The 19778-nt window shown below is 35.5% G+C and overlaps 2 protein-coding genes across 4 annotated transcripts in view; one reads left to right on the top strand and one right to left on the bottom strand.

The window, feature by feature from the left end:
• The window catches only part of LOC149798271 (cadherin-related tumor suppressor-like), a 204720-nt gene extending 197637 nt beyond the window's left edge, over positions 1-7083 (top strand). Inside the window, exon 19 of the mRNA XM_089963405.1 lies at positions 695-7083. Within this exon, the coding sequence (XP_089819531.1) occupies positions 695-2376 (1682 nt within the window). The 3' untranslated portion in view covers positions 2377-7083. The remainder of the gene's footprint in view (positions 1-694) is intronic.
• LOC149798270 (F-box and leucine-rich repeat protein 13-like) overlaps positions 7080-19778 on the bottom strand; it is a 36558-nt gene continuing 23859 nt past the window's right edge. For all 3 annotated transcript variants that reach the window (XM_089963410.1, XM_089963412.1, XM_089963411.1), the window contains exon 7: positions 7080-13412. In XM_089963410.1, the coding sequence (XP_089819536.1) occupies positions 13323-13412 (90 nt within the window). In that variant the 3' untranslated portion in view covers positions 7080-13322. The remainder of the gene's footprint in view (positions 13413-19778) is intronic.

Raw genomic sequence — 19778 nt, 5'->3', positions numbered from 1 at the left:
GAATCTAGAGCACTGTACACGAACTAAAATAATAGTTGAACATTTGTCCCCCTGGAGGACATCATTGATACCAACAATTACCATATATACTTGCTTATAAATCAAGACCAACTATAAACTGCACAGGACCAGATCTGCCGTAACATAATCCATAGATAAGGATCAACACAGTTTGATAGGAGTAATCATGAGAATGATCAACATAAACACTGATCTGCCAGTGGATTATTCAGTGGCAGATCAGGGTATGTGTTGTTCGCCGTTCGACTTGATATACAAACAAATATATATGGAACACGCATAAATGGTGTGTACAAAATAGATGTAAATAAGTCTTGTAATATTCCTTTGGTTTTTCATGCGCTATTTTGACCACTGTTCATGCTTTGCGCGTTATTTGATGAAGCTTGTTTCAATAAAAACTATAAAGTTTAGGCTTTACAAGTACATTTAACTGACACAATAAAATAGTACTCCAGTGATGGAATAAGGTCAACTATCATGTACATGTAGGTTGTACTCCAATGATGGAATAAGGTCAACTGTCATGTACATGTAGGTTGTACTCCAGTGATGGAATAAGGTCAGCTATCATGTACATGTAGGTTGTTATTATTATTATTATTATTATTATTATGTTTAATAGAAAGTTGACTTTGAGTTTGTATTAAATGCCTTACACCTGTTGTTTCAGACTTCGATGGATGCATATCAGTATTCCAGTTAGATGGTGCTGATGTTCCACTCAATGGTACAACAGAACACTACACTTTGACAGTTGTGGGTGGAGTACAGAAGACTTGCTCTGCTCTGTGCAGTTCTGGAGGGATGTGTAATGAAAATGCAAAATGTACACCAAATGGAGAGACTGTTTTGTGCCACCTTAATAGTTCTAGTACAGATGCATCTCTAAGCATAGGAGTCATCATTGTTATTGCTTTCTTTGGAGTGATAATCATCGTTATAATCGTTGCCTTTATCATTTGCCGTCAGCGTCGCATGTTTTGTCTTGCAAAGAAAGGCCCTGGTTTTGAGAATGGTCATGTTAAAAGTGTTAATAATAGCGGACATAGTCATCAGGATTCAGGATTTGGAGAACAGTTAAGTGAAGGGGACATAATCCAAAGCCATATTGCCAATGAATTAAATACAACCAGTCGTTTCGGAAATAGCGGACACTTGGTCCGACCTGATTTGATTGGTTCAGACACATCTGGCAGATTGCCCCTTCAAATGGACGATGGTACTGTAATAATTGATAATGCTAGTGATTTGACAAATTTGCGTAATCTCCATGATGATGCTCCTGAGCATTATGATTTAGAAAATGCCAGTAGTATTGCACCGTCAGATATTGATGTATTTGATCATTATAGACATTTCCGTGATGGGAAGGAACCACGACACAGACATAAACAGTCTCATTCTCATAAACATCATGATTCCAGTTCTTCATCTCACAAAAATCGTGATAGTCCAGCATTAGTGACAAGTGTTCCATACATGCACGACATTGCACGAAATAATAGTCCAGGGGTTCGAAACAGCCCCTTAAATCAATTGTCAAGACATAATCCCAGCCCTCTATCTAGTCCATTGACTCATTATAATGTCAATGGCATGCCTGTTACAGAGTTAAAAGGCAGCCATGACCATTCTGATCATAGTCTTGCCAGTCGAAGTTCTAGTTCTACAGTTCCTGTGAAACCTAAACGACAGATGTTACCAAATGGCAACATACCCAACACAAAACAAGGTAATTTACTGCACAATAAAAAGACTTCTCATCATTATGACAATCAGTTACTAAAAGGCCTCACAATGGAGGAGGTTGATAGACTGAACTCGAGACCTAGAGAAAGCCCTGCAAGTCTTCAAGAGGCTGTGTCGTCATCAAGTGAGAATAATAATAGTAAAAATTATCGTAAAGCAGGAGATCGGTATCACGAGACCAACACATTATTAGATCCTCCAGATACCAGCTCAGAAGACAGTGCAAATGATTCTTTCACTTGTTCTGAGTTTGAGTATGAAAATGAAAAGGGAAAGAATGAATTTGATCCAACCAGTATGATATTTTCTAACCTCCCAGAAGTAGAGAATGAAAACGATGATGGTGCCCACCATAATCGAGTGTTCAAAAAATCAGATGGATTGGATTCTGGTGGAAATTCATTCTCAAGTAATGTAGGGTCCTCGGATGAGGGGCCTGGAAGAACTAAGCCACTTAATAGCACATTTAATTGGGACGATTTATTGAACTGGGGACCCAGATTTGAGAAATTAGTAGGCGTGTTCACAGATATTGCACTGCTTCCAGATGCAGATAATCTGGATTGCATGGAGGGAAAAACGGACAGTGAAGAATACGTGTGATATTTCAGATAATATGGATGGTGTGATGGAAAAGACAGATTGTGAAGAATATATGTAATTATCATGGATAATCCAGATGGCATGGAGGGAAAAACAGACAGCGAATAATATGTGTGATTGTCTCAGGAATTTCATAAGTTAAATTTGCCGTCAGAATGGCAGTAGTGTACAGAATAACTATTAGATATTTAATTAACAAATTAATTGTAAAAGTTAATATGCAGCATATATTTCTGCTGTTTTTAATCCCCTTTTTGTACCTCTAAGTAAAAATTGAAATTTTTTGAATATTAATTTTTTTGTATGTATGTACAGTTTTATACAATTTTATTTTATGTTCATTCTTTTCATGGCAAACTTGTGTCTTTTTGTATCTTTGATCTTTGGTGAAATGTTGATATTTCAGACTTTATTTGAATGACATTTATAGCATTGCCTAATATTATCAGGCAAAATAAATTCCCTAGTGAAATTTTGGGCAAATTAATGTTGATGTTCTTAACATTGTTTGAATATGGATGAGAACTTTTCTTTCTGGCTCATTGTCGAGTACTTGTACAGTGATTAACAATTTGCAATTCAACTAAAGTGTCAGATACATGGCATTTGACCAAGACAGGGACTGACACATGGCATTTGACCAAGACAGGGACTGACACATGGCAGTTGACGAAGACAGTGACTGACACATGGCATTTGACCAAGACAGGGACTGACACATGGCATTTGACCAAGACAGGGACTGACACATGGCAGTTGACGAAGACAGTGACTGACACATGGCATTTGACCAAGACAGTGGCTGACATATGGCATTTGACCAAGACAGTGACTAATTTATTGCATTTAATTAACTGACAGTAATTGCTATGCCATATTCAACCCACGTCTTGATCCATGCAGCATAAAGGCTACTATTATGGTTGAAATATGGTGCAGTGTATAATGTCTTGGTCATATGCAATCTATATCATATATATATTTGCTCATAAGTTGGGTCCCATTTTCAACTGTACAGACCCAAATCGCCATCACATAATGTGCCATCCATGTGTATGTGCAGTTTATTAGGAATAATCATTAAAAAAACCCAACACAGACGTTGTAGGTCTGAGTTGTTTGCATTTGAAATCTATTTGTGAGTGTATAAGCTATTGTATGCATGAGTTCCAAAAATGTTCCTAGTTTCTTGATGTTTAGCCATAAACAACAACAGTTCACATTACATGTTACTCGTTTAGTGCGACAGATACAGAAGCAAGGTAACGGTTTCAGGCAAGGATGATTTGGTTAGTAGAAACTTGGTAATGAGTCCTTATTGATTCCAAGGTCTTGCAAGCGATTTGTCGACTCAGTGGGCTGGAAAGCTATTTATTTACTCCAGGAGCTAGTAAGCCATCACTTTCAGATGGCTAGAATGTTTGGCACAAACTTGCATCAGGGGTTTGTCAATGTAGTTTATTATCTTTGTCAAATGTTAATAATCTTGTCTTGCATTTACCTGTGGTAATAAACCAGTTTCAAAGAGAGATGTATACAGATTCTTCTGTAAATTGTGATAGAACCAACTTCTAAGGGCAGTTGTGTTTTTATGACTTTTACAACATGATCAAAGATTTTTCTGTAAAAGACATCTTGTACAAGTCTAAGAAATTTTGTCTTTATGAAATTAATATTCCCGATTGACAATCCAAACCTTTTGTAAAAATAGATTTTTTTTATATGAAAATGTGAGAACACATACAGGTAGCATTTTATTATGAATAATTATTACTTTCTATTCTTTTATCTTGTATTTTTTCTTTGGCATTGAAGTACGTTCACTATGTCAGCAGAATTTATGCCTTCAAGAGAGATTATTGCCATTCTTAAATAATAGATACCAGCTGTACTCGCATACAAGTCACAGAGTTGGTTCCAACAGCAAGCTGCACGGGCTCTTGATCTGCTGTCACATAATGCACTGACAGATCCATGAGCGTAGAGTTTTTATTTGGACAAATCAGTAGAACAAACAAGATAGACCTTCATCTACCAGCACATTATGCGACAGGGTTCATAATGCTTGCAGTTGGACCAGTCTTGCAAGTGATTATATACAGTTTACTGAATATAACAGTTGATGTTTTCAGAAAATGGAGCTTAAAGTGACACAGAAGTAAAATAAAACTAATTATAGTGGAGAAAAATAATTTAGGAAATCTAGGCATGCTCAGCATTGAAAGTTCCATCAAGCTCTGTTACATGATTTCCAAGATATTAAATTTTAAAATTTTCAGATGGGTAGAATTTTGTCAAACTTATGATTATTCATTAGCTCTTAGGACTTCATAGACCAAGATCAATATTTTTTAAAAACACGGAATCAGAAAAATTCAAATCCATATATAATTTTCATCCCTTATTCAGCACTGCATGCAAAGTAAGTTTTTGATGAGAATAATTCCAACATTTAAAACTGTCCAAGTTCACACCATAATGGTTCCAATTACCATTTAACATTGTATTTATATATGGTTCCTAAATTATACATTTCTCATCTATGATAGATGTATGAAATTAATTTATTATATCGTCTTTTTTAACAGTGATGTTATAAATTTTTTAATTTTATTTATAAATAAAAATAAATGATATATAAAATAATATACACAATAATTTGTAATTATGTTACTAGCAACAAATACTTTGAAAAACTTCAACATGCTTTTATCTTTTCTGTTTCTAATATTGCAAAATCATGCCAGATTAATGACCCACAATTAGGCAACATAGATGCAAATATTTCTTTCATAGTTACAGATAATCTGGCTTGGAGATTATTAAACACTTAAAGCTTGACTGCAAGTGAGAGGCTGTACAGAACACTAGGCCCCAATACATGTCAACTTGAAGGCGCCACTATGACTACATCAAATTGAAGGCCCCAATGTAACAATACATGTCAACTTGATGGTCCAACTAATGACAATATATATAAACTTGAGTACCACACTATGATAATACATGTCAACTTAATGGCCCAAATATGACAATAAATAAATTTGAGGGCAACACTATGCTAATACATGTCAGCTTAAGGGCCCCACTGTGGCAATACATATCAACTTGACAATCCCACTAGGACAATATACATCAACTTGAGGGTTCCACTATGACAGTACATGTTCAAACAAGAATTTTGTTCTTTTGTGTAATTCGTTTAACTTGTTTAAAGATAATCTTGTGATGGTACACCTTTGAACAACTCAGTTGTTCTAAAAGATGTGCTTCATTAAAAGCTCATTTTGGCTTACAATAAATTTATACCTGAATTTGAAATCTAAAACAAATCATTCATAGTGTGAAAATACACTTGGTTCTCGTCAAATAAGAATTTGAAAATCAGTTCTAAAACTGACCTGAAGCCAAATCAGTAGGAATAACTACCTTTTCTGCATTTTTATGAGGTCACAATATACTGAGGCATTCAATAGCATCTGAGGGACCACTGTATTTCACATGCATGTTCAGTTGCAGTTTTGATATGAGTAACAGTGATTGATAGCTTTTTTTTTAAATGCTATGAAATCGTTAGCATTATAGTCTGCAAGTTTCTTTGTCCACTGCAGTATTACCTTCCATGACATAGTGTTATGTGTACATACAATCTGTACTCGGCTGTAAACTGGATCCAGCTGTAAACTGCTTAAACCTCATCTACCATTGCATATATGCCAGGAGATCTGTGTATTGACAGTTTGTTAGGACTAGTCAATACAACAACAGAGACCTGGATTTGCAGTATGCAATGGCGGATTAGTCTTGTGTTGTTTGCTGTTGGATCCAACCTATACACAAGTACATACAGTACTTTTTTCCCCATTGTGATATAATCGATTATTTTTGTAATTTAACTTTTTATATCTTTATATTTTCAGCCAGATTGTAACATATCCTTACAAAATATTTTTTTGTTATATTGATGGAATTTTCAGTTGAATTGTCGATAAACATTTGTAAATAATCTGTACAGAGGATTTCAGACTAAAGTCTTAATGATTTTTCACAGAAGAATATTAAATAACAGGTTGTTGTTTATTGTCTAATTACATACTGCCTATATTTGTATTTATGCAAACATGGTGCAAGACTCTGATGAGGGATAAATCCACCTATATATATTCAGTGTCCATTTGAGGAGTGTGCATGCATATTAAAAGACCAGGGATGCTAAGTCCCAGGGCACAATAATAAAGTACCTTATTCTCACATACTTTTTTATATATATCATCAATTACATCGAGGGGGATTATTATTTTCGAAATGATGAATGATGTCTCATGATCAGGGTGGCATTTAGTTTTATATTGTACCGTAACTTATGTATCAAAGGGAGAGTACTCCTGGAATTACAGTGCCTGGTTTTGTGTATAGCATGATTCATTTAAGTTATTATTAATTTTATCAGTGTGCTCATGCATTCTCATCTCTTGTGTGTTCATTCTTGAAATATACATTTTAGATTCATGTACAAGACATTATGCAATTATTAGACACATAAAAATGTGAAAATTATTTATACAGAACAAAATGCCTAACATTCCATGAAATGTTGCATTATTTAGAACAAAAAAATAATCAAAATAAAGTTTCAAGATTTCAAATATACAGTATTCAACAGTCATATGTATGAAGTGTAGAAAGAATAAAAACATTCATGCTGAATTTTGTTTCTTTTTATTTATACTGATGTAAGAATTTCAATAGACTTATTTAACTATTATACACCATTCCCTTGATAACTCGCAAGCCCGCTTATAATGCAGGTCATTCGTGGATCCCATTTATTTTACTATAAAGTACCCCAAAAATTGACCCCATATTTGTAGAAAATGAAGAAAATCACGATAAAAAGTGGTAAATGAAACCTTGATATATCACTGTTCTATCATCGAAATGATTCATATGACCTAGAGATATGAATCAACATTATGAAATTTTCAACTTTTAATAAGTCATGTATTTTGTTAAAAATGTCTTTCAAAACAACATTCTTGGTACACTATAACTAACAGTATCCAATGAAATTTCAATCATTGAAAATGTCACTATGTAAGGCAGAAGTTTTATAAATAAATACCAATTAAGTTTTTTCTTATCAAGTGTAATTCATGTATTCTATCTTTTAGCTTGGTTTAAGTGTAATGATCATAAATGCAATGTATCCAGTTGTATTCAAATGTGAAATATGTAAATCTACTGTAACAGCTATGTCCGTGAGCATTTCTGTGTGAACCTAATTTTGAATAAATCAGGGATCAAAACATCATCAGTACTTAATAATTAAGTGCCAACGGTGTTTTGATACCTGATTTGCACAAATATTTGTTGTATTGTTGTAATGAATTAAAACCTGACCTCCTTGTATTAACACATTAATAACATCTTTGTATCAAATAAAAGGTGTGGAATAACTGAAAAATTAAAATGCATGAAAATCCAACCTGTGTAAGAGCAAACAGCCCTGGTTGAGTGTCAGGTCAACTCATTTCAAGTGATCAATCAAACTACGTTACAACATTTTAGGTTAATATAATTAAAAACAACAATTACTGACTTTTGAGGTTGGCAATTGTTTCACCGAACTAAATGTTTCATTTTTTTAATAAAAATCTTGTTGTGAATTTGGATTAATAACTAGTCTGGTTCCCTGATTATTATGCTCCTTGCGTTGCATTCCACTATAGTAGAAAGCAAAGAAAGGAACATACGGATAATGGAACCAAAATAACAACATAGAGTAGTGATGTAATACACAATGTTTTCATTTACATGTGAAAGATTGTTGAAACCAGCTGGAATAATGTTAATGATCTCTCAGCAGCAATTTGAAAATAAATGTAATTTTTACATAAAAAATGAATAACTTCATTAGAAACAATGCTTTATTGACAATTATTTCCAACACTATTTTAAAACGATTACTTGGCCATTAAACAGCAGTTCATTCCCCACCAAACAATTTTTTCGATGTCCAGTTGAGATGGCATCATTTCATATTGTTTTGGAAGTCCCTCAATAACTTGCACACTCACTTATAGTGTGGTCTATGTTTTTGGACCCTGTTGTGCATGAGTTATCGAGGAAGAGTTGTATCATACAGCTTTAACCATTTTCCAGTCATATCACTACGATCTTTGCAGCGTAGCAGTTTAAAGTAATGTCTAGCACTGGGGCATCATGCTGCAAACATGTAGCATGATGTCCCACCTAGTCATATTATCCTGACAGCAAGCCAACCAGTCCTAAGACTAAATTCTTAATGCTGAGCACCAAGCAAGGAAACTTCAAGTACCATTTTTATAAGTCTTGGGTATGATTAGGCCAGATTCAAACCCCTAACCTCCCATGTCTGAGCATCTAACCACTTTGGCCACCAGAGCAGTCACATTTCATTCTTGCTTGGGAATTTCAGATTCTAAAAAAAAGTTCTGCATTTTAAATTTTCACAACTTTTTGAGATATTGAAAGGTTTTTATGTGTAAATCTTTATGTAATTTGTTGTTACCATGTCAGGAAAAAAAAACATAATTCAAACCACAATGAAATTTTTCATGTAATACAGTAGATTGAAAAGTACAAACAGACACAAAAAAGTAAATGAAACTTCCTGTGATCCAGATGACAGTGTTATGGTTCATGATTTAACAGAGTAATTCATTGGTTAAGTTGACTATGACTGTTAATTTCAAAGAGCAGATTTCAAGTTTAAAAAAAATGATACAAAACCTTGAATAACTAAGTACATTGATCACAGAAATAATATCTTTGAGCAGCAAATTAAACACATGATAAATAACACGGTATAAAAAAAAAAAAGAATGTCAATTAACTGGTCCTGTATTCTTTACTCTCTTTAAGCACCCAACAGAAACCCAAGCACTTTGTGATTCAGATATAATCCCTGCTACTAAATATGAGCTCTATGGAAGAAAACCAAGAGTGATCAAATATTCAAACTTCACTCTACAAGTGTAAGAACTTGAGAGTCAATTTTTCTTTATTATTCAGTTTTAAATGGAGACAAATTTCAGGCTCAAAAATGTTAAGAATACAATGCCTAGACGTGATGTTGGCATGAGACAGTATGATTCATCACATGAATGATTTTGTACCAGTACAAAACAAAATCATATCCTTATGGCCAATTCTGCCATAATGATAACAAAGTCAATAAAACATTCTGGTGTATACAAGTATAAGAACTGTATACAAGTGTTAGAACTGTATACAAGTATTAGAACTGTATACATGTCTAAGAACTGTATACAAGTATTAGAACTGTATACAAATATTAGAACTGGTAGGACACATGGTACTAATTGTAAAAGCACATGTTTCAAACACATGTAGTTCCATAAAATACCAAAGCTCATATCCTTTTCTCTACACAAATGCTGACATCTAGGTTTCATCTACACTGATAAATATAGGTTTGATCATGAGCACTCAGAAATTTAAAGTTATTTCATTTTTAATATCGTGGTGTTTGCATAGGTTTACAATGGGAACTGAATTAGTACTGTGAGTCCTATAGGCAGCCACAGCAATACAGTGACTCCACATATGCAAGTGCAATATATTTACTATAAATGCAATCATATGGTTCTATTTGTGGATAACAAACAAAATTAATAGCTTTTGTAAACCACGGAGTGACTATCAATGGATATTAAACACATTCAGATATATCACCTGTTGCCAAGAAGAGGGGAGGTGGTACAGTGTGTAGATTTGACCATGTTTAGGTGGAGTGTTTTGCACACTGGTTATGCAATCTCTCACACACACACACACACACACACATATATATATATATATATATATATATATATATATATATATATATATATATATATGCAATCACATATAAAGTTTATACAATTTATAGAGTAGTTATGGCAAGCAATATGATACTTCCTAGTTGTGTTATGAAACATTATGCTTCAGATATCATCACTTAGGTCTCTTCCACCATGCTTTGTGGTCATGACCTTTCTTGACTTTGCATCCCACTAATTTCTTTCAGTGAATGTTTTGAAATTTCATATTTTGTATTTTAATGGACTTATGCCTACTTTACTTTAGTTTTAAATTATATGTGTTGGGGGGGGGGGTTCTAGGTAATTTCTGTCATTTAAATCTCCTTTTCTGTAATAATACATGTACATATAGATGGTCACCTTGACCTTTTACTCATTAATTACATAATATGACAAGGTTGGTAATATATTTCAGTATTAAACTGAAGAGAGATAAATGGTGATAGTAAAAAAGATGACTCTTATAAGGCAGCTTCATTTTAATATTTTTTTCTTCTGATTTTCTTAAATAAAGATCAAATACTTAAATGTTGCCTGAAATGCACCATTGCTGTGTAGGTGAACATGAACTTGCAATGTAATTTAATATTCACTAATGTAATCTTTGACAAGCAGAATTATGCACATTGCTTACTTATGTATTGAACTACTGTCAGAAAAATCAAAGGCGGATATAGGACACATGGTAATAATTGTATGGAAACATGGGAACTAGCCTGGAAATGGGTGGACATAAAATAGAGTATATATGGGTTTGGGTGACCAGGATTGGCTAATAATGTAAGTTATGTTTTAGGAAAAAGAATCTTTTAAGAACTTATCCTAGCTGTAACTGAAAAAAAATAGAGACGTTTTATGGATGGATTTTCAGTCCTTTAACAGTCTTGAGTTTGGAACACTCATTACTGAAACTAGCACCTGACTCTTTGGTGCAGAATTGAAGGCACATGTTTCAAACACATGCAGGTCCAGAAAATGCCATGGCTCATCCTTTCCTCTACACAGAAGCTGACATACAGGTTTCATCTATACTGATAAATATAGGTTTGATCATGAGCACTCAAAAATTTTAAGTTATTGAGTTTTTAATATCATAGTGTCATTGCATACCTATGCCAACACCATATTAAAACTACTTACTATGGGAACTGAATTAGTACCATGAGTCCTGTATGCAAATATTAGAACTGTACAAAAGTATTAGAACTGAATACAACTACTAGAACTCAAGTATAAGAACTTTATACAAGTATTAGAACTTTACTATTAAAACTGTTAATATTGAGCATAAAAACAATAATCATGTCATACAGGAATAGAATGGAAATTTTGTAAGGTACATGTATGCTACATTTTTAGAAATAATGGCCAATCCATGTTTATTCTCATCGTGCCTACAATTTACCATTTTGACCAAATAAGAATGTGGGCCTCAACTTGATCACACAAGAATTACCATATACCCTGAAAGAAGAACTCCATGACATGATACTACAAAACAAGTAAAACATACAGAAAATCAACCTTGCAATAACAGAATTTTGACAAATGAGCCTGCTTTTGACACTATGCTGCATCTGAATAGATTAGTTTACTTACGCATGTGACATTTTTTCAACAAAACATATGGCAACCAAACTTCTAATTTGGACTGGTTGGGTGTTTTACCACACAACAACACATGAAGGTTGTCCATGGCATGCCAGGGCAAGCAGAGTAAACTGCCTTGCCCATTGACAAACCTTGGTGGCAATCCAGTGGGAATGGAACCCGTACCCTTTTGGTTAAGAATACAACATCTCAATCGCTGAGCCACTTTGACTGACTATAATTTGAAAAGACGTGTAAAAGGTATAGCAAGCATATGCTAGCAATTATTTCATCAGAATGAAAATGTTCACTCATTCACATGCATTGTGTTTTGGGGTCTTTTGGACAAATGCAACTTATGTGAAAGAGGAACCAATTTTCTGTTTATTCAATACTTATATTTGAAGTATGATACCTTAATCAGATCTCCTACATGGTTTTTCTCAAGCATTTACCACAGAGTTCTAACAAGAGTCTTAAAAAAGCTTTTTTAAAAACTGGAAACTAAGCAGATTTTTACACATTCTGAGAATCAGGGACTTTCCCTATGGAATTAAAGAAAAACATGGTAAGAAAGTTACAAATATTTTGAAAGTTAAATCTGTGTGAATTACTTTATAAGTAATTACCATAAAATAAATGAAATTAATATAAACAAAAAAGGAAGCAACTATCGTGAAACAAATATAGACCATAACTAAAGTAATTAATATGAAACAAAGACTAAAATGTGAAGTAATTACCATGAAATAAAAAAAATTAATGTAATTACTATGGAATACAGGCTAAATTTAATGATTAGGTAGAAGCATAATACTGCCAAACTTTGCACAGAACACAATAATGACTGGATCAGTAATAAGTATCTTAACAATGCAAATAGTAATACATGTAATATCAAGAACTACATATAATAAAATTCACACCTAACAAAGCTAAAGTGACTTTAAAAAATCATATTGTTATATCAAATTTCATAACTGATTAAAAATTATATAAGACCAGAAGGAACATGCCATTTAATTCATAACAACCTTAATGTTATTATAATTACAGCATTTACCATACATACTTGCACTCAAGTCCAACTGCAAACAACACAGACCCTGGTCCGCCATCACATAATGCAGCGGGCAGATCTGGATCAATGCAGCTTACAGTTGGATCTGACTTACAAGGGAATATATATAGTAATATATACAGAGTTAACTGTCTTCCAAGTCATAAACTTCTTGTTGTTCTACGGTTTATTGCCATTTTTCAGCACAAGATAGGCTATACATGGCGGCCAGTATAACAGGTGGAGGAAGAACCCTGAAAAACCCAGGGAAGAACCACCGACCCACGAGAAGCTACCAAGTCATAAACTAAGGGTGCACTCAGTGTCTGCAGGTGATTCCAGTTTATTCCTGTAAACAAGACTGGTCTTAATATATATATCCATAAAATATTCTTTAAAAATCTTAAAATTATTACTCCATCCATTCCAATTTATTCATGGATAAATTCATCTCCATAATAGTTAATCACAGTCAGGTCTGGCTTTTGCCGAATGATCTCCACAATCAAATCGTCATCAATCTGAAAAAGATCACAGATATTCTTACAAAATCTGACTGGTTCCATAAGTATTAAGGTCTGTGAAAAAGTACATTGAAATACTTTCAAATATCAAAATATTTGCCAATTGGACACAATTTTGAGCTGTACTGGTCACAGACCAGAAGATCTTGTGTGAAGGCCTTTGGTCCGACATTCATCCATAGTTCATAACACAAATCTGTTATCAGCCTTCTAAACTATAGGGAAGTGCGCCACCAAACTTCACAGATACATTAAGCCCAAGGTCTAGTTAGTCCTACAAGAAAATGGCGCCCTTCAGATCTACAACACAGAGACAATTTTACAGATCTTGTTATTGATACATCTCCTGACTGGTTGATCATACTGATGTATGGTTTTTAATAAAAGACTTTTTACTGTACGATGCCTACTTGCTCCTACATGATATGACATCCAACTTATTTCTACCTGGTCTTAGACGAAAATCAAAATAATGCTGATATGACATCCAACTGATGTCTACTTGGTCTTAGACAAAAATCAAAATAATGCTGATATGACAGCCAACTGATGCCTACTTTGTCCTAGACAAAAATCAAAATAGTGCTGATATGACATCCAACTGATGTTTACTTGGTTGTAAATGAAATTTGTGCTTATATGACACCCAATATGGCTGCCTTGAACATTGTTATTGCTACTCCAGATGGTCATACCGACATGGGGTTGCCGTTAAAGACCTCACATTATGTCCGGCTGATCTTATGATCTTAAATGAAAGTGGTCATGTGGTTTAAAAGAACTCACCTTTGCAGCTCACTGGGTTCAAACCTTGGCTTAGCCAATGTAGGTTTGCAAGAAAGCTTACCATTAGCTTCCCATGAGATGGTGGTTCTTCCTGGGGCTTTCCCAGGTTCTTCCTCCACCAAAATATAGTGGCCACCATGTATAGCCTACCACATGCTGATAATTGATGTTAAACTCCATAAAACCAAACCTGAATAAAAATGGTGATGAGCTGACAGCTAATATACCTGCCATGGCAGCCATCCTGAAAACTGATATAACTACTCCTATTGAAAAGATGGTCATACTGACCAGTGATTTTCACGAAAAGTCTTCTTATGATGTCTGGTTGGTCTTAAATGAAAACTGCACTAATCTGACATCCAATATGGCCACCATGATTGCCATCTTGAAAATATTGTTATTGCTATGCCTCCTGAATGTGTTTTTCTCCAAAAGACTTATGTCTAGTTGATCAGAAATGAAAATGGTGCTGATCTTACACCCAATATGGCCACCAGGTGGCTTAAACATTCAGTTTTTAAGAAGTTGTTGTTGTTGTTGTTGTTGTTGTAGGGTTTAACGCCATTTTTCAGTACACAATAGGCTATACATGGTGACCAGTATTAATGGTGGAGGAAGAACCCAGAAAACCCCGGAAAGAACCACCGACCCACGAGAAGCTACTGGCAAGCTTTCTCACATAACCACATTAGCTGAATCCGAGACTTGAACCCAAGCAGACAGAGGTGAGATGGCAGTGATCTGTAACGTAGAGCGCTTTAGACCACTCGGCCACTTGGGGCCCCAGTTTTTAAGAAGTAAAAATGGTTTTGGATTCCTGAACTTCTTTTCAGCCAGAAGAGGGTCAGCCCCTTTGATGGACTCTTGTTGTTTAATTAGTATGTGATTGTGCCAGTTGAAGATGGTTAGATAATAATTTCAAACATCTAAGCTGCTTGTTGTGATTGAATAGTCTTTTTTAGTTCACCTGGCTGTTAGGCCAAGTGTACTTTTGGTATGGCCTTTCATCCATTGTATGACCTTTAGTTGATTAAAAAAAAAAAAACTGTCAGTCAATGTGGTTTTCTTCTCAAAACCTATTGATGTCATACTGGCACCATTTTCACTGAAGACAAAGTAGACATCCTAAGAAGTCTTTAAGTGAAAACCTCTTGTTGATAAAACCATCCATTTACCAGGAATTGTGATAACAAGAATTTCAAGATGGTTTCTGTACAGTGGCCATATTGGATGTTGTCAGATTGGCACCATGTTCATTTAAGACCATATGGATCTCATGAGAAGTCTTCTGGTGAAAACTCCACCTCAGGGAAACTTTCTATTCAGGAGTTGCAATATGATTTTCAAGATGGCTGTGATGGTGGCCATATTGGACTTCTGATTGGCACCATTTCTATTTAGGACCAACTAAACATTATAGTAAGTCTTTTATTGAAAACCCCATGCTGATAGGACCATCCATTCAGGAGTAGTAGCTATAACAACATTTTGAAAATAGCTGATATGGTGGTCATACTCACCATCGGACAGCACCATTTTCATTTAAAATCAAGTAAACACCATAAGAAGTCCTTTAGTAAAAACCTCATGCTGACATTCAGGAGTAGTGATAACATTTTCAAGATGGCCATTGTGTTGGACATATTGATATTGTGCAAACAGCACCATTTTCATCTAGGGTCATGGGATAAATGTGTGTTAAGTTTCATGGCAATCCTCCAAGTAGTTAGTAGGAGTAGCAATAACAAAATTGTACTAATGTACGTATGGATACTGGACAACAGACGACCACATAGGCACGATTGATCTATGACCAGTAGACTTAAAAATGACTGACCAGAAGTTTATCAATTTGACAGAAAGCATCCTGGCATGAAGAGCTCTCAAGGTTTTGCAAACGACGCCCATGCCATCCAATATGGCTGCCATTAGTAAAACAAGAAAAATCTTTAAATTACTTCTTCAAAAACAAAACCCACTTAGTTGAATAAACATGACAGATAGAAGACACTCTGACATGAAGACTTGTCAAATTTGTAAATTAAAAAGGAAGTTACTAATCCACTATCATACATGACTGCCATTACTAAAATAAAATAGAATTACTTCTCAGACCTTTGACGAGAATTTGATACAATTTAACAGAATGCACTCCGATATTAACAATTTTCAAATTTACAGAAATAATATCATTTTCACAATCAAATATGGTTGCTGTTACTAGCTGGGAAATAAATGCTTGCAGTACATGGTTTCTGCATTGACTATTAATGTTGCTATTATTTATCTTCTTTCTCATAGGTTATCGTGCACAACCAATAACCAAAAGGTGTAGGTTCAAATCCTACCAACTACTATAGAGCGTTCTCATGCAAGCCACTTTAGTTGAACTGCCTCAACACTAAATAACCTTCCTGCTCTGTCATAAATATATAAAAATAATCACTTTCTTGGCATAAAAAACAAGCAATTTAGACAGTAGATTTTCACATGATCTTTCCCAGACCTGGGGACTTAGGCCTAATTAATGACCAAGAAACAGTTCACAGCCCATCCTAAAGTATATGCAACTGCAAGGCATTACAAGATTACCAGTCAAGTATGCAGTCAGCATGGATTCCTAAGTCAGTCCTCATGTTATAAGCTGGAAACTATCAGAGCTGCAGAGGATCAGTGGTTAAGGCCTTGGACACATAAGTAGAAGGTTGAAGGTTCGAGTCCCACCATCTAATAAGCTTGGACTTAATTTGCCATTTATTTTATTAAATCCAACAAGTTAAACATCCTTACTCTAATATGGTCACCCTTCAAGGGAAGACAGTCTTCCCTATAAGAAGAAATATCACAATTTTAATGTGAGAAAAGCACATCCGACAGTCACGGAAATCATGACCACCATACCCAGAGGAAAATATTTCAGGTTGATCTATACCAATGATAAGGTTGCACAGACTTCAACTGGTCTGGTAATGGCCTGGGCTGCAGCCACTGGAATTACCAAATTTTTGTCTGATCATGCAGGCTTATATTATGTACTGGACTGAAACATTCCATTCTAACACAAAGCTTGCAGAGATAGCTCTGATTTAATCAACTGAGATTTTCATGAGATGTATTTTTTTAATTATAGATCTCAGTGTACGTCAGACATTTAAGCCATGACTCAAGAGCTAAGAGGCTACATTCTCTTTCCCTGATGAAATATGCATTTTTGGGCTCCATGGCATTTACCCATCTGCTTCAGTGCTTGACAGAAAGGATCTGGTACTGCATCACCACCTGTTTAGACTTACTGACAGTGGAGAAGGCACAGATGAAAACATTTTTGTTGCACACAGACAACATGTTCTTTGCTACAAAAACCTTGATGTGTCATTAGAACCTCATAACCATCTTATCTAAACTGGAGATAGTATGGGTTGAGGAAAAGGGCATGCATGCAACACCAAACACCATGCTTAAAGCTATCAAAAAAACTTGGTATGAAGGAGCTTTAAGGAGATTCTGGCTGAACGTCTGACCTGATCTGATTTGAACCATGTCAAAACCCATGACTGAATCTCTTACAGAAACAATGAGAGGGATTTTGGGCAAATGAAGTCAAAACTGCCTAACAGGTCTGATGTTGTTGTAGAGTTTAACACCATTTTTCAGCACATGATAGGCTATACATGGCGGCCAGTATTAATGGTGGAGGAAGAACCCGGGAAATCCCCAGAAAGAACCACCGACCCTCAAGAAGCTACTGGCAAGCTTTCTCACATAACCACATTGGCCGAATCCAAGACTCGAACCCATGCAGACAGAGGTGAGATGGCAGTGATACATAACGGAGAGCGCTTTAGACCACTCAGCCACTCAGGGCCCCTCCAAACAGGTCTGACATATCTTTATCGTGACCAATATCAGTTCCAACAAGATGCCTGAGATCATAGAGCAGTAGCCTTTGAAAGTAATTGGGACAAACATTTTCTCTTCAAAACGCCAGAGAAACAATAAACCAGCTGCATGATTGAGACACTTGACACGATACTACTGTTGATGTTGCACTAGTCCATGAAACCTGTTACTTTCCTTCATACATCTTTAGAGTAGATAGCCTTCTAGCTTATGAGATTCTCTCCATGAAGGAAGACTTCAATTCTCTTCTCCAGAGGGATTCCATGATAAGAGCAAGACAACACATCACTTGATATCCCCAGAGAGCCAATATCTGCTGAAAGATTGACTACTGGATGGACAACAGGGTGTGAAGAGTTTTGACCCTTCTTGACAATAAACCAGCCAAAATGTCTGCCTGGGGTTATGTCTGATTTGTGCACACCTCAGGGCAGAATGTTCTAAACCAGAATGCAAAGGTTCAGTGATTTTGTCTGAGAAGACGAGCCACAATCAGTTATCCATCATAATGAGGCCTACCTTTCTGTACAAATGATCCTTCCAAAATGAAACATGTTTAGCAAGGCCTTTATTTCTGGAAGGTCGATGTGAAGAGGTATATTTTCTGGCTCATATTTGCCACTGATTAATGTGAAGCAGGGCAACAACTGTGCAAGCCAACTGTACAAGCTGCCATCCATGCAGATTGTAAGTTCCAGCTTGGGATTTTCCAGAGGAATTCATGCCATGATATATCATATGTCACTGACACAGGAAAGATACCGGTACTATTTCATCTGAGATTGGTATGATCAGCTGAAGGTGTATGAACAGACAGGTGTAGAGATGGACCAAAGTGAACAGACTGAAGAGCTACAGAAACTCAACTGCAAAGATACACTCCCCTCTGTAAATCATGTCAACTTGAGAGAAAAAAACGTGCTGGAATGGACTAAGTTCTCACCTATCCCAACTGACCAGAAACTATAAATGGCTTGACCAAAGATAAACCTACTATGCATTTTGGAAGGATGTCAACAAAATATGTCACAGCTGCAGCCAACAACAAGGCTGACCAGAAGACGATTCAAATATTATTTTCCACATGTTGGTTGGTCATACTCATCACCAGAATGTTCTTATCCAATTATGGTAACTGTGCTAAAATATGAAAGTGTGCTAACAATACCAGTGTGATGAAAATGATGCTGGTAGCTGGCTTTACGAAAAGAAACCCTTGGAGTTGCCTGCATCCCATATTTTGTTTGTCAGATATTTCCTTGACCTTTGCCAACTGAGGCAGAAGTTATAAAAGGGACTAATCATCATTACCTTGCATGTCTACAAAGGACCTAACCTTATTGGCTGAGCTTACAACTGGCAGGTATGGGCACTCTGAAATCAACAAGAGTCCACAGACTTTCTCCACAGCTGTTATATAATTAAACTCCTTCTTATCCGCTGTGGGGTTGGGGTATGCTATTTTCATGAGGTTATCCCTGCACTTACTGTGAGTGCTGTCCTCCTGAGGCATTTTGTCTACATGAGGATAAGAACATTCAAAGGGACAAGGATGAGGCAATGCCATTATGCCTGTGTAAGGTCTGGTATCTCCCAAACATGTATGCCAGAAAGAATGGACTCATTGGATGCACTGGCAGCTAGGCAAGTGCCACAGCTTGCCTAGTTGGTATA

This window comes from Sinohyriopsis cumingii, chromosome 6 (genome assembly GCF_028554795.1).
Source record: "Sinohyriopsis cumingii isolate HCF-2022 chromosome 6, ASM2855479v2, whole genome shotgun sequence".
In the NCBI taxonomy this organism is placed as follows: domain Eukaryota; kingdom Metazoa; phylum Mollusca; class Bivalvia; order Unionida; family Unionidae; genus Sinohyriopsis; species Sinohyriopsis cumingii.
Note: the sequence above shows the minus strand (reverse complement) of the source record. Positions and strands in the feature narration are given on the sequence as shown.